A 25,941-nucleotide genomic window follows, 5' to 3' on the forward strand; every position below is an offset into this window, starting at 1 on the left:
TGTAAGTCGAATCCCATAGGAATGCATTGGGAGAAAAAATTCGTAAGTCGAAGCAACCCTATCTAAAAATTTGTAAGTAGAAAAAATCCTATCTAAACAGCATCCAAGATGGCGGACGGAGCTCCATTCGTAAGTAGAAACATTCGTAAGTAGAGTTATTTGTAAGTAGAGGTACCACTGTAGCACCTGAAAACAAGGAATACTTATTTGCCCTCCTTATCAGTCAACAGGCATGCAAAATGTTATGCCCATGATGCAGCCACTTGTGGTAACTAGCATTCACCCAGTCTGTTGGCTTGATTTCTCTATTCTACAATCCTAGAATCAAAGAATTGTAGAGCTGAAAGGTATCCCAAGGGTCATCTAGTCCAACTCCCTGCAATGCAGGACTCTCAACTAAAGCATCCATGACAGATGACCATCCAACCACTGCTTAAAAACCTCTAAGGAAGGAGAGTCCACCACCTTGTAAGGGAGTCTGCCCACTGCTGAACAGCTCTTAGTGTCAGAAAGGTCTTCCTGGTGTTTAGTCGGAATCTGCTTTCTTGTAACTTGAATCCATTGGTTTGGGTCCTACCCTCCAGAGTAGGAGAAAACAAGCTTGCTCAGCCCTTTTGATATTTGAAGATGACTGTCATATCTCCTCTCACTCTCCTCTTTTCCAGGCTAAACATGTCCAACTCCCTCAACTGTTCCTCATAATGTTTAGTTTCCACATCCTCTCAGTGTTCAATGGAGCACTGAGGAAAAAGAGTTACAATCAGTGGTTATATATGAGGGCATAATGTCTGGGTGTCAGGCACCGGCTCACAGAGGCAATAAATTATGAAAAGAAAAGGAACAGGCAGTGTTGTCAACAAAGTCACAGAGTATTATCGATTAGAAGAATAAAAGAAAGTACAGAAATCTACAGTTTACAAAACTGGGTGGATTGCTTTGTGGAAGCCACTGTCCGTCTGCTTCAATTCCCTCCTAGTAATCTTCACAGTGCAGTGAAGAGGATGAATTATGAAAATCCAGTATAACCAACAGGCAGAATGGCTGGCGGCAATGACGCTTACCTTCTAGTCGGGTGCCTTTGCGGGACGGCGCCAGCAAAGGCATTTCACTTCCGTAAGATAATTGGACCTCTGGTAGTAAATGTATTCCCAAAAGGCATTATAATTCAGGACTACTTCCATTGCTCTGTTCCCTGCAGTGTGGCATGGGTCAAGTTCCCATGTTAAGAGCCCGAATACTATAGTGGCCTTCAGTGTAGCTAAATACTTCATTTCAGAGGATTCCCTGCTTTGTTTCTGCAAAAGTTACCAACTAAAATAGCAAGAAGCCGGAATATTTAAAGGCTACCCCAAAGGCTGCAGCCATTGGTGACAGATTGCAAAATAAACATGTGCAAACCGAAGTGAGTGATGGCCACTCTTGGGAGCAATTACTTTGGGATGGACTGTCAGCAAGGGGTTCAAATCCCCTCTTAGGCCCCTCAAGGTCCCCATTGTCTCAGAGCATGTTTTCTAAGTACGGTAACTACTTGCGTGACTGTGAAGTGATATGTAGGCATAGCTGGAAAGTAAAATGTGCAAGGAACCCTGCGGGAAAAACTCCCATTAATATTTTTCCCGGGCCCTGTCCACATAAGTGGCTGCCTAGACAGACTGAGAGGTCTGGGTGCAAATCCTGAACCACAAGCTCAGTGGATTTTTGTGGGCCGTCCACTGTCTTTCAGTTCCCTCCCAGTAATCCTCACAGACCAGTGGTGAGGGTAAGCTATGCAAGGGAAGGGTGGGGGAGCCTGTGGCTCTCCAGATGCTGCTGGACTACAATGTCCAGCATCCCTCACCTGGACTTGTGTTGGCTGGGGCTGATGGGAGTTGTAATCCAATGACATCTGGAGAACCAAAAGATTTCCCACCCGCAATGTAAGGGGATGGAAAACACTGCAGCTATGAGAAAAGTAATATAAATATACCACATATGTATTTGTTTATGTATAAAACATTTATATTTCATGTTTACTCAAATAAGGTATTTGGGGTGGTTTGCAGTCAAAATATCTTAAAACAAAAGAAACACAATCCAGCAGTAAGAAAATAAACAAAAAAAGCAAGAACAATGAACAGTACCACAATATATGGTTTTTTAAAGCACACACACACACACACACACACACCTTCAAGTGGAGCTGTTTAACCTGGCACCTGAATGTTCCCAATGAGGGCAGAAGGAGATGTCCTGGCATCCCCTGATGACTATAATATGTGGGCATCTTCATGCAGGAAATGATGATCTTTCAGGTAGTGTAGTCACCATACACACCACACCTTTAAAGCACATTCAAAGCAGATTCTTTCCCTCAAAGGATTCTGGGTCTCTGTCCCCCTCTCCTCCCCCCATGAACCCCCTTTAATCCCTGGAGCTGGGTTGTGGGGTGGGAGAACACCCAGAACAAGGCATGGGGGAGGACAGGGGAGATTGTTCCATCTGGAAAGCTTATGCCGACAGAACAATCAACCTAGAGCGATGCTGAAGTAAGATGCTGGACCAGGTGAACATTCAGTCTGATTCTGCACAGATTTCCTTATGTAATCATATCTCCCTTGTAATGTCTCTTGAGGGGGAAGCAAACTTAGCCCAATAACACATTGGTCATTTTTACCCAAGTTCATATACATCTGGTACATCTATATGAACTCCCATCCCCCAAGGATTTTGGCAGCCTGTTTAACCCATCATTCTGGTAATGATGATATCAGCAGGTGGACGTTTTCTTTCTTCTGCTTTTAATAAGAACGGTTATTCCAACGAGCCTTTCCTGTAGTTTGTTAACTTTGGAGATGGGAAACTTGTCATATTATGTTTGAGTGAGATATCCTTTTGTAATATGCAACAGTGACAAAATCTGTGATATGGGGTTACACTAGACATGCTGTACAACTATTGTGTTCTCTGAATATTCTAATGCACTTGTATTTTTCTTGATATGATTATGTTTATTGCTTGAAAATTTGATAATATTTCAAAAAATGTCAGTCTCTTTCACCTTGGATAGTTCAGTGTGTGATACCCTTTGGTGCATCTCAGGTGACCCCACTTATAAGTGATACCCCAGAACTGCAGGAAGTTTACTGCTGCTTGTTTAAGATTCTTCTTTTCCTAAGAAGTCTTCCACTTCCCCCTGCCTGCGAAAACAATTGTGTCTAAAATGTAAGCTAACTGATGCATCTAGCAGTGAGCGGATATGTGAACTTGGCTTTAGCTGGGGATACTAGGATATCTAGGGGATACTATGATACTAGGAAATATATTTATTTCCTAGCATCATAAAAAAATCCCCCCCCTTTTGACTTGATAGATGAATATTGAAGTGTAGGTGGGGACCAGTTTCCAGATATATGGTATTAAGATGGGACTGGGGGCGGAGAGAGATGCTTGGGCAGTTATTCTCAAATTAGAATTGCACTTTCACACACACACACAAGATTTCAGTTCACAAAACAATGTAACAAAGAGCCTTGAAGCAAGTTCATTCCGTTATACATGTAGTCAATCGCCTTTCTATAACTCCACCCCATATATTTGAAAGCAATTTACAAGCTGCATGGATGACTCATTCCAACAAAACATATTCATGTGCACTTATCAATGGGAATGCTTCCAAAATCCAACTGGTGGGAGCTAAACATTGAACTGTCCCTCAAGCTACCCACCTTCCCATGTGATAGCTTTCTTTTCTAACAGCCAGAACAAGTAAAATCTGTAAAGATGTGATGCTTATGTATGGACACATCAAGAACATGATGCCTGAAGGACTAGTTCCCAATCTATATTCATTAAAACTGGCAAGTTTTCTTACAATTAAAATGTGATAAAGCCTTCCTAAAATGTCACATACTTAGTGAGCTTAAAACAACCTAATTCTTAACTTTTCTTTCAAGGTTATGAATACTAATCACCAGCGTCCCATTCTATTACAGTCATGAATATGTATTATGCCTCTAGTCTTCTGTTCTCCAAACTTTTATTAGTGTTATATAATAATTGCCAAGGTGACTTACTAAGAATCTTGGGAACTGACATTTGATGGGGTATTAAGAAATCTTAGTCAGCTATCCCTAGACTGACTCAGCAGAATTGCAATTCCCTGGACCCCTTGAGAAGAGTGGATTATCATCAAACCTGTTTCTAGCATGAACAAGCTAGAAGAGGGATAGAGGAGTTGCCCCAAATGGAAGCAGGATTAGCTGATTAAGATGATGTCAGCAAGGGATGCAGCCTGCCTTTCTCCAGAAGTTGCAGGTTCATTTCAAATATGTCATCAGAGTAGTGCCGAAACTCTCAGGAAATTAATCAGGATACTTTACAGGGTGACTTACCACTGGGTCTTTTCCTTTTCGAAAGCATTCTTCTTTCTGTCCAGGGAGTGGTGGCCAGTAGATCTGCAACATAAGGCAAAAACGTAAGTACAAGACATTCTGAGGACATGGCACTGGGGAGTGAGCTTCCTCAGGCCGAGAAGAAAATCCTTGGTGCAGGGTCTTCTTCCTTCCTGCTAGTTGACAAACAACTAAATTCCTTGTTATGCTTTTACTTTTTGCCAGGAATAAAATTGTCCTGTACATAGACTTTCCCTGAAGAAATGTTAACCTCTGAGAACCACTGTGGCATAGTGGTTAGAATGTTAGACTAGGAACCAGGAGACCAGAGTTCAAATCCCCCTCGGCCATGAAGCTCATTCAGTCTGTCACTTAGGGCTCGTCAACACTTCTGCTTGTCCCATGCCCAGAAAGCTCGGCTCCGATCAGTTTTCTGCTTATCCCATGCTTTCTAGGCACAGGTCCAAGTGGTTTTCTGTTTGGCCTGGTCCTTTCCCCCAGAAAACCCTCTCTTTAGTGCTCAATCAGAACAAACATCAATTGGGAGAAAACCCAATTGAGGTTTGCTCTGAATCAGTGGTAAATATCGGGTTTTCCTGGGCAAAAGTGGTGCGGCAAGCAGAATGAGCCCTTACTCTCAGCCTAACGTACCTCACAGAATTGTTGTTAGGATAAAAGTGAGATGCAAATGTAAATAGTAATAATAATCATCATCATCAACAATTCATTTTTCAAAAAGCTTTGATTATCACAGATATGTGGAACCAATACAAGTCATCACCACAGGCAGGCAGCTGCAGTGCTCATTTTCACCTCTGTTGTATTCAACAAATACTCCCCAGTATCAAGCAGTTTAAATAAGCTTCCTTTGCAGGAGACAGAGCAAACAAACGAAAACCTAAAATGAATCAGTTCACTTCCAGACCGTGGCTATTTTCAGGTGAGATTCAATCACATACTGGCAAATGCAAGTTGCACAGTTGGAAGAAGGCATCGTGCAACAAACCTGCTCCCCAAAAATATCAAAACTTTTGTGATAAGGGAAATGGCAGAGAAATGCATTGGAAAATGTGGGATAGTGCTTGCTTTGACTCCACTTCATCTAACCTCCCTGGCAAGCAAATCAGAATGAATGCTCCTTAAACAGCCATTGTTGCCCAATCTCCCTACAAACCAATCAGGATGAATGTGATTCGAAAGTGCCTTAAGATCACATGGTATTATTATTATTATTTAATTATCTCTACAATATTATTTATGACATGCCATGGCTATGTATGCTCAGATGCACAAGGCTAGGAGTAAAGATGGTAAATGAAGAAAGAATGTAGACCAGAGTAACAAGTTTGAAGCAATGATATAAAAAGTTGGGGGGGGGGGTGTAAACTGCAGAATCAGGACAAGAACAAGACAGAATGGGGGCTTAGAGAAGAGCAACATGAGAAGACAAGAAATCTATATTTACTGGTTCATACTCATGAAAAGAAAATGTCCTAACAAGAGAAGGGGTGAAATGTTAAAATCACCCAAGATAATAACTAGAGGAAGACATAAAAGAAAGAAACAAAATAAAGTGCTTTCTTAGAGAAGGAAGCTAAATCTTATTCTTTTGCCTGTAATGGATGCTTCACTCCATTTAATATGGTAATAAAGAATATAAGATGCCAGATTAATATTTCAAAAATAAAGGAGCCTCTGGAGCCTTTTATCTCAAGCAAAAGGCATCCATTATCCTACAAAGAGTTGCAGTATCATGAATTAGGAGAGAATTTAGAGAGATCTTTTCAAATAAAGGACATCAGGTTAACCCTAACCTGGCCTTACAACTTGGCTCTTTAACCATAAGCCTAGCAACTGTTTATGCAAGCCATGTACTGATTTATAAAGTTTGTTTTACAGACTAATGTGCTGGCAGAGAATTCTGGAGAGACATTCATTTTCTGCAAGATGTAGAGGAGAAGGGTCTCCTTTGACCTTCCATTTCCCTTTTGTGTGGTCTCACACCCTCAAGGACACAGCAACACACAAACAAAAGTTTGATCTTCTTGCACTTTCTAAGTAAAAGCTAAAACTTGCAGCTGGCCAATATGTCAGCTGAACACAGTGGTACTTAAAATCTTATTTCCAAAATGGCATCAAGAAGCCAAACTGTGTGATTTATTATAATAAATGCACTCTTATCCCATGGAACGTTTCATGGGCCTGCCCCCCCCATGTTTTACCAACTAGAGACTAGAATGGGTGGGGTATTACAGAGCAGGAGGATTAGTGAAACAAAAGTCTACAAAACATCTAAGAAAAAAACCAAAGTTTTGTCTTCCAGCTGCCATATTTAAAAAGTACAATGCTCAGCATTCTTTTAAAAAAAATTATAAAAAGTTAACTCTATTTAGGCACTCAAACGAAAGTCAAACTCTCCTCCTTAGGACAGTCCTCTGATTGAGTAAGTCTTCTATTTGAAGGACTGTCTGGTCAAAGCCCAGTTCCAGTTCCAGTAAGTAGGAGCAACAGGACCTTTGAAGTTGTCCATCAACAGTTAGCATATGGACAGCAGACTGAGCAGGGAAACAGGTCATGCGGATACAGTCTTCCCCACTACGATGAAAAGCAGTGTATTTCTATTTACATTACAGTAATTTTTTCTAATATTGCATATACACTTGACATATCAAAAGTAATGCAAATCTGTTTTATTTGGGGAGATGGGTCCTCGTTGTTGACAATGCATGAAGTAGATTGGTAGAGTACATATAGCCCTGCTGTGGCAGTAATGTAAGGGTAGCCAGTGCCCTTTGGATGTTGTTAGATCATAACATCAACTCCATCCTCCATGGCCAATAGTTAGAGATGACAGGCAGAGTCTTGTTTAGTTACCCCTGAGTGGTGCCAAGAAGACAGAATGCTTTGTGAAAACCAAATGTTCATAAAAGTGCCTTCACAGATAGGCTCAATGGGAAGTTCTGCCATATTACACCATCTTCTTTCAAGTGGCATTTGAGCCTATCCTATCAGTATTGGTACATAATGTAGTGAAAAAGATTGTGCTAAGGAGGAGGAGGGAAGAGAGCCGGAGGATGGCAGGGAGCAGTGGCTTGGCTTGGCTTAATCAACATCATGATCTTATGCTGATTAGCAGGAGGTACAGCCACTAGTCAGCTAAAAATCTATCAGGCCATGTGAAAAGTCTCTAGAGCCATTTAGCTCAATGGGAGTTGAAGTAATAAAGTAGCTGGTATTTTTTTAAAATTAAATGTTAGAATAAATATGTATCATGTTTTCCAATGACAAACACCAACACTTCCTAAAGAACTGTGTGTGTGTGTGTGTGTGTGTGTGTGTGTGTGTGTGTGTGTCAATCAGTTCCTCCCTGACCTTGGAGAGGAGGAAATGAGAATCAATTATATACACCTCCCAGTAGCAATTTCCTTGACGCTCCCTTACTGGAAAAAGTTGAGAAGGAGGAAAATCACTAGCAATAGGGCAGCATAGCCTGTAGCTGCTCTAGTATGGTAATGCCAATCTCAGTTTTCCAAAATTAAAGGTGGGAGGGATCAGGCATGCTATCTGCACATACAATCAGCAACACTCAGCTACAAAATCCTGGGTCTGCCACTTCATTGCTTCAGCTCAACCCACCCAAACTGGCAGTACAAAAAGGGAAACAACTGTTGGAGCTCGCTCAAGTTAAGTTCAGAACAAGTAACTGGATGTAACATCATTGGTGGAGAGATACTTTAATGACAAAAAAGAGGGGGGAAACTATGTTTAATATATTTTGGCACTGGTGATAGTAGTGCCAATGATGTTTGGGGCCTGCTTTTGAATATAAGAGCATAAAAGGGGCCCTGTGGGGTCAATCCCAAAGGCTCATCTAGTTCTGCCTCATGTTCTCACAGCAGCCAACCCAAATGCCCCATGGAACCCCACAAGCCGGACAGGAGTACCACTGCACTCTTCCCACTTGTCTTCCCCAGCAGCATGTTGCCATTGACAATGGAGGCGGTACAGGGCCATCATGGCTAGTAGCCAATGAAAACTGTTATTTGAGGGAGATAATAATGACATAACCACCTGCTCCCTGAATGTACTGTTTTTTTTAAATAAGTGGCTGCACGCCTCTCAACTGCACAAAAATGGAAAACTTTATCTGACCTCTAAGTTTCTTCTTGATTGTTTAATGTTTGGAACGTTTCTCTCTCTCTCTCTCTCTCTCTCTCTCTCTCTCTCTCTCTCTCTCTCTCTCTCTCTCTCTGTTATAGTCTTAGGCAGGGTTCAGGAAGGTTTAGCGGACGATGGGCCAGTCCACACTCCATCTGTTGGAGGATGGGCCGGAGCAGGTGTGCACGTGCACTCTTCTGGGTCAGAGGAGCGCCCATGCACATGCACACAGGCACCATCAACCCGGAAGTAGGTCCCCACACCGCACAGGTAAGAGTTGGTGTCGGCAGAGGTCGCCATGGGCCGTTTAGACGAGCCCCATGGGCCACTACCAGCCCACGGGCCTTAGGTTGCCAACCCCTGGTCTTAGGACTCAGCTAGACCGGTAAAGAAAAAGCAATTTATGTGCGTTGTATGTGCAATATAACATTGTGCCACCAGATGGCGATGTCGAGTCCCGTTTTTCTCTACCTGTTTTCCTTGCTTAAATTTACAACACTTTAAACTGAAACGCTCCCAGCCCTAGTTCTGAACCTGTAAAATGATGGTATTAAAGTGACCTGCTTCACAGAATTATTGGGAGGAGGAATAGAATGATTCCCATATAGCAATTTGCACACACAAAAAGGTACTAGAGACATCCATCATGTCAAGTATCTCATTTCCTGGCACAGTTTTGCTGGGTTTTGACTCAGCAGTTAATTTAATCATTTACCATATATAAAAAAATTCCTTCAGTAGCACCTTAAAGACCAACTAAGTTTTTATTTTGGTATGAGCTTTCGTGTGCATGCACACTTCTTCAGATACAGTGTGCATGCACACGAAAGCTCATACCAAAATAAAAACTTAGTTGGTCTTTAAGGTGCTACTGAAGGAATTTTTTTATTTTACTTCGATCCAGACCAACACGGCTACCTACCTGTAACCATTTACCATATATGACAGTCAGATCCTTCTGCAGACTTATATTAATTGCTCATAACCTGATCATATGTCTAGACTTCCCACACTTCCAATTACATATAATTGCAATATGATCTCTTTTGGACTGGAACATTCCTTACACAGGCTCCCATCCACCCCCAACCTTTGGGCTGGTGTCACATTTCTGGCTTCTATTTAATGAAGTTCTCTGCCCTGGGCAATAAGTCTGCTTAAGGCCTGGGCTTTACTGAATGCCTTCTGTTCGTCTTGAGTTTCAGCTTCTATGGAAAAACGGCTCCTCTGAGGGATGCTTTAAGTATCCTTACGGAGGCCACTGGAAAGTGCTTACCCACGAAGGCGCTCCACTTGATGGAAAGAACATTTTAAAGCCATTTAACTGCACCTCTGCATAGGTATGCAGAATCTACTCCCCCTGCACAACTGCTGGGGATATACAATGTGAGACTTCTGTGGTGTTTAAACTGACTCCAAGGTGGAAATGTACAACTAATGGTTCTAAACAGAAGCTTAGGCAGGTGGGCAAAGTTCTGGGACCACAAGAAAACACAGCAAAATCAGTTAGTCAGTACTTGTTTGCTGTCAATTATACCATTTCTGGATTGTATACAGTGCAGCCAAATCATAGGTAGAATCGTAGAATTGTAGAGTTGGAAGGGAGGGACCATGAGGGTCAAACCCCCTGCAATGCAGGGGTCTTTTGCCCAACATGGGGCTTGAACCCATGACTCTAAGATTAAGAGTCTCATATGCTCTACCAACTGAGCTATCGCAGGTAGTGCCAGCAACAGCCAGCCAATATCAATGGGCGGAGTCAACTAACCAGTCCTACCAGCAGAAGCCTATGCAAGGAATTCTTGGGGGGGGGGCTCCTGCCCCCCCTCCAATTGGCAGGAGAACCCACGGAGCAGCACACTGGGAGAGGAGAGGGCAGATTGTTCCATCAGCCAAGCAGCTCTGCTGAATTCCTCCCTCCCTAAAGCTTGTGAATGATGATAATAATGATGATGATGAATTAAATTTGTATACCACCCTTCATCAGCTATCCCAACCTTATTCAAAGAGCATAATCCCCATTTGAATCTATTCACTTACTTACTTCCCAAGGCTTGCTTCCCACCATTCAGGTTCTTGGAGTACTAGCATCCCCTACTAAGAAGAGCCTCCTATCTCGTGCATAACAAACATGTACCTAACATACTGTAAAGTAGCACAGTGCATGAGCTGGTGGCCTTCCACTACACCCTGAACTTGCTCAGGAAGCTTCAGATAAGGTATGGTAGCTCTCATCCCATAGGGATAAGAATGCCCAGCTACCTTCAGTACAGTGGTACCTTGGTTTACGAACTTAATCCGTTCTGGAAGTCTGTTCTTAAACCAAAGCGTTCTTAAACCAAGGCATGATTTCCCATAGTAGCGGGAGACTCAATTTACAAATGGAACACACTCAACAGGAAGCAGAACATGTTCTGCTTCCAAGGCAAAGTTCACAAACCAAAACACCTACTTCCGGGTTTGCAGCATTCTTAATCCAAGTTGTTCATAAACTAAGCTGTTCTTAAACCAAGGTACCACCGTATTGTAAAGATAAAAGGTAAAGGGGCCCCTGACCATCAGGTCCAGTCGTGTTTGACTCTGGGGCTGTGGCGCTCATCTCGCTCTATAGGCCGAGGGAGCCAGCGTTTGTCCGCAGACAGCTTCTGGGTCATGGGGCCAGCATGACAAAGCTGCTTCTGGCGAACCAGAGCAGCACACGGAAATGCCGTTTACCTTCCCCCGGAGCGGTCCCTATTTATCTACTTGCACTTTGATGTGCTTTCGAACTGCTAGGTGGGCAGGAGCTGGGACCGAGCAACAGGAGCTCACCCCGTTGCAGGGATTCGAACCGCCGACCTTCTGATCAGCAAGCTCTAGAGTCTGTGGTTTTAAATCACAGCGCCACCTGGGTCTTTGAGTGCTTTGGGAAAGTGCCATATAAACTTTGATTTAACATGCATGATGGTAATAAACATTAGATTTGCATTATATATCGAGAACATTACCTCCTTAGCATCCATGTTGGTTTGATCCAGCCGAAGAGAATAAAGTGTGTCTTTTCCTCCAATGAACAGGCGGTCACGGTATTCATCGAGGTACAAGGAGCGGAAGTCTAAAATTCCTCGGTGCCCAAGGAACAGGACTGAGCGGTTAGTGGCCAAAAGATCTAAAACAACATCAAACCTGTGGTTACGTAAAATACACTCAACAAACACACAAGACGTAACCGGCTGTGCTCTTACATAAATAAAATATATTATTCACTATAGCATATCAAATAACTTATAGAGTTCAACGGAGTAAACAGAAGACCCAGTAGATCAGTTCATTCACCGATCAGTTCATTCACTAGGTCCATACATGTATTAGTGTCTATTCCACCTGTTTCTTTGTATGTTCATACAGTCCAAACAATCCACATGGGAGCTTGTTACAGTTCCACAGAATCCTTTTACAGAGTCTAGACAAGGCTTTCCGGAATATTGGCCTTGTTTCGCCGTCCTGGGCTTCATCAGTTGTACAAGTTCTAAGTAATACAAATAAATATAAATATATCAAATCATCTATATACCGGCCATAAAACAAAATGTATTCACTGTTTGGGTTATTATGAACAATGTGCTCTAAATCAAAATTTCTCATAAAGATATTAGCCACACTGGGAGCACATTTGGAGCCCATGGCTACACCTTGTTTTTGAATAAAGTACTTTGAACCAAACTTGAAGAAATTGTTAGATAGAACTAGAATTAACAGGCTATTCTGTTTGCCTCAAAGTCTACCACCCTCACCAGGGCCAGCTCAAGACATTTTGGCACCTGAGGCAAACCACAAAAGGGCACCTGCCCGCTCCTTCCCACCCCCAACAGGGAAGAAAGGGTGAGTGAATAAATCAGGAAAGGGGTGGGGGATAAAAATCTACTTTGAAAATAGGGTGGAAGATCAGCAGTGCCTCCAATTCAATGGGACTTACTTCTGAGTAAACCTGCTTAGGAATGCAGCAAATGACCAGCACATTAGTTGCACCAAGATGCAAATGCCATAACTAATGTCCATTTCAGTTCCATGAACTCCCCAAACCATGAGCCAATGAAGAGGGGTTCTGAGCAAAGATATATCTAAATTCCTCTCTCATTACCAGCATAGTTTCTGCTGCTGTTGACCTACACTGGGTTCTTCTAGAGTTGAATTTCTTTGTTTTCCTTATTTAAAAAGAGAGGTCCATGAAATTGGATGCAGGAGAAACAGATTTGAACCTCAGCTCAAATTGCTGCCTTACCCTGAATCACAGCAATGTAATTTGGCTTGGGGCAGGGGAGCTCTTAAGACAAAGGCAACCTTTAGGCACACAGACCAAGCTTTTTGTGGCACTGAGGCACTGGTGGTCTGCGTATGAATCCTCTGGACTATTGGAAATTAATCTCATCAGTCTGTGAGGGCCATTTCTTTTTTTTATACCCGGACATGGAGTCCCAGGTCACCAAACAATTTCTGCAGCTAGGAACACCGGATGCTCCATCCAAAACGCTGAAGGAGGCTGTCATTAGCTGGGAGTGAAGACAGGAGGTCTCTTTACTGCTGATAAAAGGCTAAAAGATAAATGCCTTATAAAACAGTCCATCAGTGTGACAGGGATAACACCCTGACAGTTGCAGAATGGAGTTTTTATCAGTGGCTGCTGAAAGCTGGGGTGGATTTGAGGTCTCAATGCAAGAAACACTGTGGGGGAAAGGTAAGGAAAGCCATGCAATGGGGGAATAGAAGGGGAAGAGATGACTTGGGGTCTTGTGGGAAGAGGAAATGTAGAGACCAATTGCCCAGTTTAAATAATAAGCTTAAACAATTGCTTATAGAACTCTGTTTCTGCAGCTCCCATATTCTAGGATTTTTATGCTATCTAAATGCCATAATGTATGTAATGAGTTTCAGGGAAACACATAATACTGGCAGTTTAGGGAAGTTGCAGAACTTAAAATCACATACAGGTTGTGTACACATGACATTTTATTTTGGAACCAATGGAGCCTGAGTGCTTGCTTTTTCTACAAAGTCCACACACATTCTGAAACAACTACAGTACACATTTTTTTGCCCTGAAAAACACTTCTTAAGAAACTGGTTTCATTCCAAAAATTAAAGCTCATTGTAGATAGATGCAGAATCAATTTGAAAACAGATGAAAAGAGACAAAGGCAGTCCCAGTGATGGAAGGGTGCATCCACACCCATCCAATGAAGTTGTGGGTGGGCATATACAAAGACTTGAAATCACCACTTCCTTCTTCATTCACCTGGGATATGTGCAGGGAGGGTCCAAACTAGCCCATGTCATTTTGTTGCCTGGTCAGCAAATGAATCCCACCCACACATCCAGGTCAAGATATGCATCCTAAGGCCAGCTGAGTTATTATGATATCACAAGCACCTTTCATGACTAGCAATAAATAAACCACAATGAAAGTTAACTAACAAACTGCTTTCCTTTCATTACACCCAACAACAATTGTCAGAAGCGACAACCTCAGTCTGCCTAAGGATAGCACCAACAACGCAGGCAAGATTTGGCCAAGCAAAGTTCATCTGCTGAGCTTTTTTAATGTAAACAGATTATGTTTTTTGTTTCTTTTTTCTCACTGATTTTTTTTCTTTCCTTGTTAAATATGCTATTTTTAAAAACCAATTAAAGGAAAAAAAATTTTGTACTAGAACCAAAACTGGAGAGGTAAAAAAAACTTGAATGAGAATTCAGCCCCAATTATTAATTGCTCCCTGGGTTCATTGCTAGTGGTTTAAGCGCTGTGTTTTCTAAACCTGACCTATAACAAAACAATAGTGACCTCACTGCATTAGCACTCCCTCATGCTCTTGCCTGTTGTAACAGCGGAAGAAATTATTTGGGGTGGTTTTTTTAAATGAGGAATAGACACACCCTTAAGTGGGAAGAGGCCAGTGTGTGGGGGAGGAAGGTTCAGAAAACCACATGGTCATGCACAGACAGGAGGCCCCCCAGCAGGTCAGATGGTCTGTGTCATTCCTGTAACTTATTTGTTCCGCGGTACAACATGATAAAATATGAACCTTGGGAAGGTAAATTCCCAGAGAGATTGGCTGCCTGGCACACGTGCAGGAGTCTATCTTTCACCCGTAAAGATAGCAAAACTCCCAAATACAAGGGTAGCGCCAGGTGGTAGCAATTTTGAATCATTCCCCAGATGTTAACATACATGTCAATACAGAAAGGATCCTTGGTGATTCTGCATTCCAATTTGCTCTCAAGACTTCCACCCAGTTTCTTTGTCGTTCTGGCTAGGCTGAAGCTATAAGAAGGAGCAGCAGCCTATATTTCTAACTTCACATGAAGCAAAACCAGATGCATGAATACCTCTGACATGTCAAATTAGCACTGATGGACAGGATCTGTGCATGAAAGTGTTAGAATGTTACCTATGATATTAGGCATTGCTTGTTCAAGCTGCCATTTTTCTGTGTCCATTGGATTTCCCAGACACAACAAAATACTTTTCATTAGTCTGCATTTGCTAGGGCACACCTGTTTTGCATACACAGCTGCTTTCTCTAATTTGGTAAGTAGCTGTTCTTTGCTATCTCTATCCATCTTCTAAGACTAATATTTTTCAGCGAAAAATTTAAAAAATGCGCTTTTACTGCAAGGCTTCTGAACGAAGCAGAAATATAAATCAGAGCAGCAGAGAAAGGGAGGGAATGGGAATAGCATGTGGGAGATGCTGCTGAACAATTATATGCTGGATGGCCAGTAAAAAAAAAGTTTTTTAAAAAAACACCAATAAATCCTGACCTGACTATATTCCCCACATTCCAGAATCATTTGTGGATGAGTTAATTTCTCTCTCATCATCTTGGCTCAGCTCTTAGTAATTCTGCACACCTCCTTGTCCAGTCAGAAATTTCAGCAAAGGCAAAGTAGCAACTAATCAAATCTAAAGCCAAGTATGAAGAGTTAATACTTCCCAGAGTATGAAGAGTTAATGACCAAGGTGACTCATCATTCATAGGCAACATTTCAGGAGTGATTTGCACCCCACTGGTGAAGAATGTAAGGCCAAAAAGGAACCTCTGGGTATTTGGGGGAGGAACAAGGGAGATAAAATGCATAAATGACCCAAGGTGACTTGCAGTGTGGTTTGAAATGGTTCATTATCAAGAAGCCTTTCCACAACCATTCAATGGGCACTTGTAAGGTGACATGATGCCATGAGAAGGAAAAACGCCACATATATCGGAAAGCATGGACGATTTGGATCATTTACTTCAGAGAAAGGAAGGGGCTATTTATTGACACAAATGGATTTAAAAGAGATTAGATGATGATTAGCAAATATTTCTATGATGCTTGTAGTATATAGAAATCATGTACAGTCCTTAGCACATCCAACACTTGAAAACCTCTTCAATATAATCCTATTTCACTAGTCCATGACTAGCATATGATTTAAACTTAAGTTTAAATAGCCCACTATCTTGGTCCAGGCTGAACATTCTGTCTACTAGTAAACCACACTGGCCCTAATGATTATAATGTTTGGCACCATGCAAGGAGTACCGTACTTTACCATTCTTACAACAGTCCGTCACTCATTTCCACACACCGCTCATGCATTTGATCAAAAGGTCTGTCAATAAAAGTACCTGTGCATCCTCATGGGTTTAATATCTGAGAGCCTCCACTACTACATCAGATGTCTAAATTTGAGGCTGGCCATTTATTTAGCCATTAAAGTTTATGGGCCAGCAACTGGGTCTGAATTCTATAGCCGCTTCAACGGGAGGATATGCACTCACTAGCTAAAAACCCTGCTTTACACAGAGAGGGAGTTCCTATAAAGCATGCCAGATACTAGACCCTTCTCTGCTTAGCTGCAGCTGTAAACAATAAAACAAACACTTTGGGTGTTTCTCCCTGGCTGTAATCCCCATCGTAATGTGAAGGCATGCAGATAGTGGGCTCAGAACGGAAGCCATTTGCGGAGCTGAAATTGTGAACACCATCTGTAGTGGCGACCACTTGCTTTCCCACATTCAAATGGGACTTTCAACTGAGCGGAAGAAGAAATGGAGATGTCATTCCATAGATTGGCTGGAACACAGCCGTTCTGTACTGGTCTCCATAGATGCCAAGGGAGAACCTACAACTGCAACAGCTGCTCCTGCTTCTCGGTTTGGCTTCCTTCCTGCATAGGTTGTGTTTTTACTGAACATGATTGTTCAAACTAGGGCAGCAAGCAAGAATGGGCCATTCTGCTCCTCCCCATCCTCCAATCCACTGGAATTTCCCCCCTCACTAACGTGCCTGTATGTGGGCCCCTCTCCCTAAACTCCCAGTTGTGTAGTCTCCTCACAATAAACAGCCCCTCTTTGCCACACATCTGGAATGGGTTTGATAGTCTCCACATTATAATTTCCAATAAAAGGGAAGTTATTTCATGCTTCACTGCCAAGACTTGTAAGACACACTGCTCCCATCCTCTCCATGTCTGTCAAACTAAGATTAGGATATAACAGGGGAGCAGGCTATTAAAGCAGCAAAAGAAAAAGTGGATGGGTCACAACTCAGTGGGGGTCTCTGCAAACCTGACTATTAAAACCCAAATAATCATTGCCCCCTGCCAAAAAACCACAACATACTATTGCGGATTAGATAGTGGTAGGTGTGTTGCATGTGGAAATCTCCTTCACACATTATATTAATATTTGCTGGCATCTTGGGAGAAGGTGGAGGAATGCGCCTTAAGGGCGTGAAGTCAAACCGTTGGAGAGTTACAGCGCCTGCTGTGGCTGTAGAGGTCGATACAGGAGAGAAATGCTTTGTTGCTGCTGGGGCAGATGATGGTGTCTGGTTGTGCTGCTGCAGATGCACCATGATGTTTTTGTCTGCACTCCTCCTAGCATTTATTCCTCCATTATCACTGCTGTGGATACACAACCTGTCTCCAGGTGCTGCAAGGGATTCCCACATGATTCCCACATGGCGGGGCTGATGTTGCCAGCTTTCATGTCCCACATGTAAACATCTTTGTAATGTAGAGTTGGTCTGCCAACAGGCCTGATGCTCCCTGTAAAGCACGTCCTTGGGGATTCTGCCATCTTCCATTCTGTGGACATAACCAAGATAGCGCAGACATTGTTGAGACAGGAATTATAGAATTGTAGAGCTGGAGGGGACCACAAGGGTTATCTAGTCCAACACCCCGCAATATAGGAATTGTTTGCCCAACATGGAGCTCAAAGCCATGATCCTGAATGTGAACATGCTGGAATATGGGCTTGGTAAAGCACATCCATGTTTGAGACTCTGTCTTGCCATGTGATGTCCAAAATCTTCCTGATGCAGTGCTTGCAGAAGCCATTGAGCATCGTTCCTGATGCTTGTTAAGTTGCCTACAACTCACTTCCATAAAGCAGTGTGCTCAACATGCAAGCCTGGTAGACCTTCATCTTGTCATTACTGTATTAATATTGACAACTGCATTTATATCCCACCTTTCCTTCCCAGAGCTCCAGGTGGTTCTTCCCCTCCCAGTTTTATGCTCACAACAACATTGTGAGTTAAGTCAGCAATAGGCTGAACCCCCAACATTAGCAGCTTCTTTCTACTGCTCCATCCGTTTTCTTAGCTCTCAGAGTCCTTAATCCCCTCCCAAATACTTCCCTTAAAATCCCTCTCCTTTGCTTTTGATGGAGTTTATTTTAAAAGCCCAACATCCCCCCCACCCCACCCCACCCCACATCCCAGTTTTGTTTTCTTTAGCTGTGTCATTTATTTCCAGTTGACTCTTTGCTTATTTGCATTAGGCTCTGTAATTATTTCTCAAGAGAATCTGGCTGGGCTCTGACAGGGCCGAAGTCACCTGATCCTGTGAGAGACCAGAGACACAGAAAACCATTTATAACCCAGTTGGGGATCACAACAAGTATCCTGTCAACAGAAAGGGATTGCAAGTGGGGAGGGGAAACACAAACAAGTGACGTGTGAAGGAGAAGCAAAAGCAGCGAAAACAACAATTCCCAGGAATGGGATGATGAGAGAGGACTCTTAATGGGTTATAAATAAAGTAAAGTGTGTGTTGACATCAAGGAAGAAAAGAAGTAAATGTGGCACAGATTGCTTGAAGTGAAAATCTGCCCACTTCCTCAGTCTTAAAATGAGTCAACAGCTCCCGCATGCAAAAATGGGTAGCTACAGTTGCAATGTGGTGTATTTTACTTCTGTAGCACCACCTGAGCTACAGGAACTGGGCAATTTACAAATGTACAGAAGGAAATGTGGGAAAGGAAACAATAGAAGCATAACATCATTAGACTTCACCATATCAACTGAGGGGGAAGACTATCCCCCTTTGTGGAAGAATATAACAACATCAGTAAGCCTCATCCCAATGGTCATGGGACTGTTGTAACCCTAAGCAGATGGGGGCTCATTTATTTTTCCTTACAGGGAGAAAAGCAGCTGGAAGAGAGTTAATTCTGAGAGGGAGTGTTGTGTATTAATTCAAATATTCTGTAATCTGGCGGGAGTACTGTCCATTTGTCTGTTTAAAGGGGACAAACACAATCCTCAGCATGATTGGGTCCCGCCGGAAAGTTAGTGTGTTATTGGTTCCTGCCTAAATGTATCCTTCTTCACCCAAGCCTTGTTCCTATAAATACAGCTTCCCTTTACCCCAATCCCTAGTCCTGTTTTGCACTGAATAAAGAACTGTTCTCTTGAAGATGCGTATCTGGACTTCTTAAGCCACGACACAACAGGGAGAATGGCCAATGAGACCAGTATTAAAAAACACCTGTCTCCTCCCACCATTACTCTTCTCCTGATTGCAGCCCTTTAGATCTTAGGTTGTTTTTTAAAAAAACAACAACTCAGAAATGGAAAAGTGACAGAGAACACCATGCAACACTCTCAGGATGGTGTGCAAAGAGCCTCCATACAGACAAAGGAGTGCTCCTCACAAAGAAATGGCACTCCATACATGCTGAGAAGCATGTGGCTTGGGGGAGGATAGATCCCTCTCATCCTCTCACCCATAGCTGTGCCCTTGGCTTTGGAGTCATGTTCGAAATCTGGCATTTCTTACCCATTTCATTACCTACAGACAGGCGCTGGACTCCTGCATTACACTTCTTGCCTGACTTCTGGCCTCCAGGGAGAGCATTTGGGAATGCTGCCCCTATTTTTACAACACCGTTTTATGGTATTTGGTTAGCAGGCCCTGGGGGTGGACATCAGCAAATTTAAATGCATGGCAATTGTTCTTATTTCCAGATGTGGCATAGCTGGAAGCTCACTGGGCAGAACAGTCTGTCCTTTGCCGTCATGGCCACTGCCTTTCTGTCTCAGGAGAACTTTATAGTACTGAAATGAATTTCATTGCCAGAATATTCCTTTCAAGTGGTTTATAACATGGTCTTGTGCTCTTTGGTATATTATTTAGTTCTGCCTCGCTCCCAAAGGCTCAAAATGGCTCTGCTCGTTATTTATCATAAGAGATTGCCTCTGCACCAGCTTTCGCCAACCTGGTGCCCTCAGATGTTTTGGACTACAACTCCCACCATCCCTAATCACTAGCCCCTCCTACCATAACTTGTAAAGCCGGTCATTACCTTGCAGTCTTACACCACATGGAACCTCCCCATGTCAGAACACAGAGGGCTGGAATTGAGAAGCTCAGCACTAAACGGGAAAAAACTAAAACTGAGATGACAGAGGTAGAAGGGGTTAACCATCAGAAAGAGGCCATGTGAAACATTTGTAGCAGCATGATAAAATGCAGTGTGTGTATGGCAAAGAGCAAATATTCTTAAATTGGCTATATTTTTGAGAGCAACAAGCATCAAACACCTAATCAGAATAAAGAAATCACTTCAGGCAGAAAGATCACATTATACACACACACCTAGGCTTACGTACTACTTCCCCAAATCCACAGAATAAAACAAAAGCAAAATAATACAAACAGCATACTAAGGCACCCACCAGACACTTAAGCACAGCTAGAGAATCAATAAATGTCCTCTGCACAGAAGAGAGCAAAAGCCCTGTTCATTTGGGCACTACCTTTAACATGAAATTAAGCAAATTAGCCAGTCATGCCCTACAAACAAGCAGCCTATCCCCCTCTCTGAAAATTTCAGTTCCCACTGGCAGGAACAGGAGCTAGGAAGACAAGTGTAAACCTTCTTAATACGCTAGGGACTGATTCCAGTCATTCCCAGCAAAACTTCTTAGATAGCAGCTGCCAGCAGCTTGGCAAGGCCCCTTTCTCCTGCTGTGCATATGGCATCCAGTCTCAGTGTTTGGAGGGTTATTACTAGCACTGTGTGTTTGTGTGTGTGAATGTGTGTGTGCACACACAGAGAGAGAGAGAAAGAAAGACATCTTACAGCTGTTTTCCAAAGTGTGGAAGACTCTTCCCTTCTTCCTCAATCCCATGGATTAACACAGAACACACACATGCACAAATGAAGGGCAAAAAATAAGAAACATAAACCAGCCTGGGACCTGGATTTCTTAGCAATCTATCCAATGCAACCCAAACCCTTATGAATATAATTATCTAATTGATCCAAGAACTGTGGTTTTTTAAAAAAGTGCACAGCACTGTGATGGATGTTAAAGCTACTAAAGCTTGCTCTTGTTTTGTTCTTTTCTTCTACTTCTACTTCTTCTTTGGCAATCACTCATAGCCAAGTAAGATTGTCTTCCATAAGCACGGTTTTAACAATGAGTCCGTAAGTGACTGTGGAGGCCAATTCTGGATCCACACGTCCTTTCACAGTGGGGACATAGGTTTCTGGGCAGGAGTTGATCACGGTGTGGATTTGCCAAGTGTGTCTTCCTCCTAGCATGTTTCTCCTTTGCGTCCTGAGTTTGAGTGTCTTCAAAGCCCATGACACCTTTGGTGAAGGCTGTTCTCCAACTGGAGCACTCGCAGACCAGTGTTTCCCAGTTGTCAGTGTTTATACTACATTTTTTTAGATTTGCCTTGAGACAGTCTTTAAACCTCTTTTGTTGACCACCAGCATTACGCTTTCCATTTTTAAGTTTGGTATAGAGTAGTTGCTTTGGAAGACGATCATCAGGCATCCGCACATGACCAGTCCAACGAAGTTGATGTTAAAGAATCATTGCTTTAACACTGGTGATCTTTGCTTCTTCCGGTACACTCATATTAGTTCACCTGTCTTCCCAAGTGATGTGTAAAATTTTTCGGAGACACCATTGATGGAATCTTTCGAGGAGTTGGAGATGGCGTTTATAAGTGGTCCATGTTTCACAAGTGTATAGTAAGGTTAGTAGTACAATAGCTTTGTAAACAAGCATTTTGGTTTCCCTGTGAATGTCCCGGTCCTCAAACACTCTGCACTTCAATCGGGAGGAAGCCACACTCACAGAGCTCAGGCGATGCTGGGTTTCGGCATCAGTGTTGGCCCTTGTGAAAAGATAACTGCCTAGGTAAGAGAAGTGATTGACATTTTCCAATGTTACACCATTGAGTTGGATTTGTGGCGCTGCAGAGGGGTTATTTTGTACTTGTTGGTGCAGCACTTTGGTTTTTTGGATGTTGAGTGATAGGCCAAGCTTTTCATAAGCTTCTGCAAAGATATTTAGGATGGTTTGAAGGTCATCCTCTGAGCGTGCGCACACTACGTTGTCATCAGTATACTGAAGCTCTATGATGGAAGTTACAGTAACCTTACTCTTTGCTTTCAGCCTGCTCAGATTGAAAAACTTTCCATCTGTTCGATATATGATTTCTACTCTGGTGGGGAGTTTCCATTTGACAAAGTGTAGGATCATGGCAATGAAAATAAAAAGAGAAACCTGAACATAAGAAAATCCTGCTGGATCAGGCCAAAGGCCAATCTAGCCCAGCATCCTGTTCTCACAGTGGCCAACCCTGTTGCCTATTGGGGGGGGGCACATAAGCAGGACCTGAGTGCAAAAGCACACACTCCCCAGCAACTGACATTCAGAGGTATTCTACCTCCAACAGTGAAGGTAGACTATGACCATTTTGGCTAGCAGCCATTGACCCCCACACTCCATAAATTTGTCTAAACCTCTTTTATGTTAGTGGCCATCACTGTCTCCCGTGGGAGCAAGTTCTGATACCTGAATGTCATTACCTGGGACTCAGGTGAATGTCATGATCCACTGGGGTCAACCCAGCAGGCAGGCATTTCTGAGCATACATTTCTCTCATACACTGCTTTCACAGGTCTAATATTTCTGCTTTGAATCCGTTTCTACTGAACAATAGCTTACAATCCGCTATCAGCAGCTAGCAGGACACCAAGGAGAGGTTGTGCCGATTAGGAACACAGGAGATCTGCCAAGTCCCTTCAGGCTAGCTGGAAAGTGAAGTACAGAGTACCCCTATACTGACATGCTCTCACCCTCTGTCACAGAACATGCTTCTGGTACACTACTGACCTCAGCCTGCTAAGTGCTGAGCCTGCGTAAACATGTTATCAATCACAACCACAATATATCTGTGCCATTGTCCTGCATAAAGATATACCTAGCTAAGCAGAGATTTTTCATGCAACTCAACCTGTCTTTTTGCTAACAAGCAGGACCTCGCTTATCAGCTTCACATACCAGAAAGGTAAAGTAGCCTTGAAAAGACTAGAAGCTCCAAACTGACCGCTTCATGTAACAAACTACAAAAAATGCAACATTTTGCATGAGACAGAAAATAGTGAATTCATAAACTTTGTCCAGAACTATTTGTTGCCATGGTACAGCTAGTAGAGCGCACTTTAGAAGTGAACAAGCGGAGTCCACAAGCTGTCCACGCATTCTATTATCCAAACATGTTGCTGAAAGGGATCGTTCACGAGCTAACCATGCAAAGAGAATGTTATAAAAGCATACTGAATTTTGAATTCGGGGTCCAGAATTTCAAGCATTCCTCTGGATCATTTATTCTTACTGCAGTCTGCAATAAATCTGAACTCTTTCCACAATGCTGCTGTCTTTATTTGGCTAAAGAGGACCGGTGTATTTCCAGACCCCCTTTGCAAGGTAACAGTTCCACGGTTTAAGAAATACTTCATCTGTCCTGAATCTTCCAGCATTCAGCTTCATCAGATAGATGCCCACAAGTTGTAGTGTTATGAGAGAGGGAAATTATGCATGCCATGTATAATTTTATAAACTTCTATGATGTCACCTTTCATTCACCTTTTATCTAAACTAGCAAACCCCAAGTGCTACAACCTTTCCCCATAAGGGAGTTGTGTTCTAGCCCCATGATCATTTTGGTTGCCCTTTTCTGGACCTTTTCCAACTCTTCAGTATCTTTTTTTAGGTGAAGCAACCAGAACTGTATACAGTATTTCATATGCAGTTCCAACACAGATTTGTATAACGGCATTAGACAAGGGAGAATGATATCTGTATTGAATCCACATCATATGTATCCATTGTCTGGGAAGGCCCTTAGATGTACAAGATTAGGGCTAAAATACAAGAGTTGGGCAAATGCATGTGCCTTGTCTGCTCTCCACTGTGCAGTTGGCTGTCATTCTACTCCTATAGACTAATAGGACTCTCAGCAATAATAAGCACCAGAAGAGGCCACTTCAAAAGAAGACATATATTTTTCTATTATTAAACAGAAATAATACTTTCCTGTCTCAGAATAGCACTGGCACAGGCTCTCATGCTTTTGTTGTTTCAGAAAACTTCCTCTCCTTGAATAGGGAGGTTTGTGTTAATCTGGCAAGACTTTCCTCCTGCTCAAGTGTTTTCATATAGAGATTAATGCAGTAGAAGAATGGGTGAGGGTCAACTGCAACAGTGAGGTTCAGGGATTATGCCCAATACCTCTCCAGAGTGCAATAACACTCAAAAATTCATTCTCTCGGGGAAAAGAATGATGGCATCATGGAGCGCTATAACACATCTACCACATAATCTTCTGAGAAAAGGTATATTTATAACCAAAGACTTCATTGCAGCCACCATACACCAGAATTTTGAGTCTGGAGAGCTTCTTGAACTTGATTACCTATGTTACATTTGGAAAGGGTTTGTTGTGCAAATTACTTACTGCTAATTCCTACAGCTTCTGGAGCAGTATGGTTGGTCTACCAAGAACAGGGGTAGGCAACCTAAGGCCCGGGGGCCAGATGCAGCCCAATCACCTTCTCAATCCGGCCCACAGATGGTCCAGGAATCAGCGTGTTTTTACATAAGAAGAATGTGTCCTTTTATTTAAATGCATCTCTGGGTTATTTGTGGGGCATAGGAATTTGTTCATTATTTTTTTCAAAATATAGTCTGGCCCACCACATGGTCTGAGGGACAGTGGACCGGCCCACGGCTGAAAAAGGTTGCTGACCCCTGACCAAGAATATAGGAAGAGCCTGAATGGAGCAGGCTTAAAGGCTCATCTGATCCAGCATCCTGCCCAAACATTTTAGTGCATAGATTCATCTATCAGTGGCTTTAATATCTGCTGTTCATTAGAACAGTTACATTTTTCTACCAATATGGATGAATCCTTTTGTGGGAATTCAAGTTCAGGGTGCATCAAGCACAATCTGGTTGTGCCACATTAACTAAGGACAAAAGGAGATACAAGAGGGACCTGTAACAAAATGTTGCAGTGTGGACTGCTTCTGTTTAATGCCCTACTCAGCCAGCCATGTCTGGTTTCAGGATACAGGGATACAGTTGTGCCTTGCTTGTCAAATGGAATCTGTTCTGGAAGTCCGTTCAACTTCCAAAAACTTTCAACAACCAAGGTGCGGCTTCCAATTGGCTGCAGGAGCTTCCCGCACTCAATCGGAAGCCTCGGAAGCTGCGTTGGATGTTTGGCTTCCAAAGAATGTTTGCATACCAGTGTTCAGGAGCCAAAATGTTCAACTCACAAGGCATTCAGGATCCAAGGTTCAACTGTATTCTATTATCTCACGCCAGTTTTCCACCCTGTCCTCTCCCATCACTCAACATTATAACCACTGACCATGATAAGTCTTCATTGGGTTGGGCTTCCCCACTGAATATTGCTGGTACTTCAGCAAACCTTGGGACTCCCCCAAGCCTGCTGCAGTCTCCCTCTTGGACATGAGTTGTGCTGTTTCAGGTGACATGAAGTCTGCACGCAGAGAATGAGTTTACTATTAGTATATAATATTATGAGGATGTACATCAAGGCCCAGGCACATTTCATTCACTATGGCCATGGCCACATCTAGTAAAACATTACCCTTACTAGAAGTGCTAAGCAGTTGGGGGAAAGTTATATTGATTGGGTGATTGTAAAGATGTTGTTGCAGGGCAGCTGTTGTGATTGCGTTCCTCCGATTGGCAAAAACATGCATGTTTGAAAGGGTATGCATGCCTGAGCACTGATTTTTAGTACCAGCTCTACTGGAATTCCGAG

At 42.7% G+C, this 25,941-nt stretch overlaps 1 protein-coding gene across 1 annotated transcript in view; it reads right to left on the reverse strand.

Moving 5' to 3' along the window:
- SEMA3G (semaphorin 3G) overlaps nucleotides 1–25,941 on the reverse strand; it is an 81,393-nt gene that overhangs the window by 36,572 nt on the left and 18,880 nt on the right. Inside the window, exons 2-3 of the mRNA XM_035106093.2 lie at nucleotides 11,516–11,676; nucleotides 4,371–4,433 (exon numbers count right to left, since the gene is read on the reverse strand). Coding sequence (XP_034961984.1) covers nucleotides 4,371–4,433; nucleotides 11,516–11,676 — 224 coding nt within the window. The remainder of the gene's footprint in view (nucleotides 1–4,370; nucleotides 4,434–11,515; nucleotides 11,677–25,941) is intronic.

This window comes from Zootoca vivipara, chromosome 2 (genome assembly GCF_963506605.1).
Source record: "Zootoca vivipara chromosome 2, rZooViv1.1, whole genome shotgun sequence".
Lineage (NCBI taxonomy): Eukaryota > Metazoa > Chordata > Lepidosauria > Squamata > Lacertidae > Zootoca > Zootoca vivipara.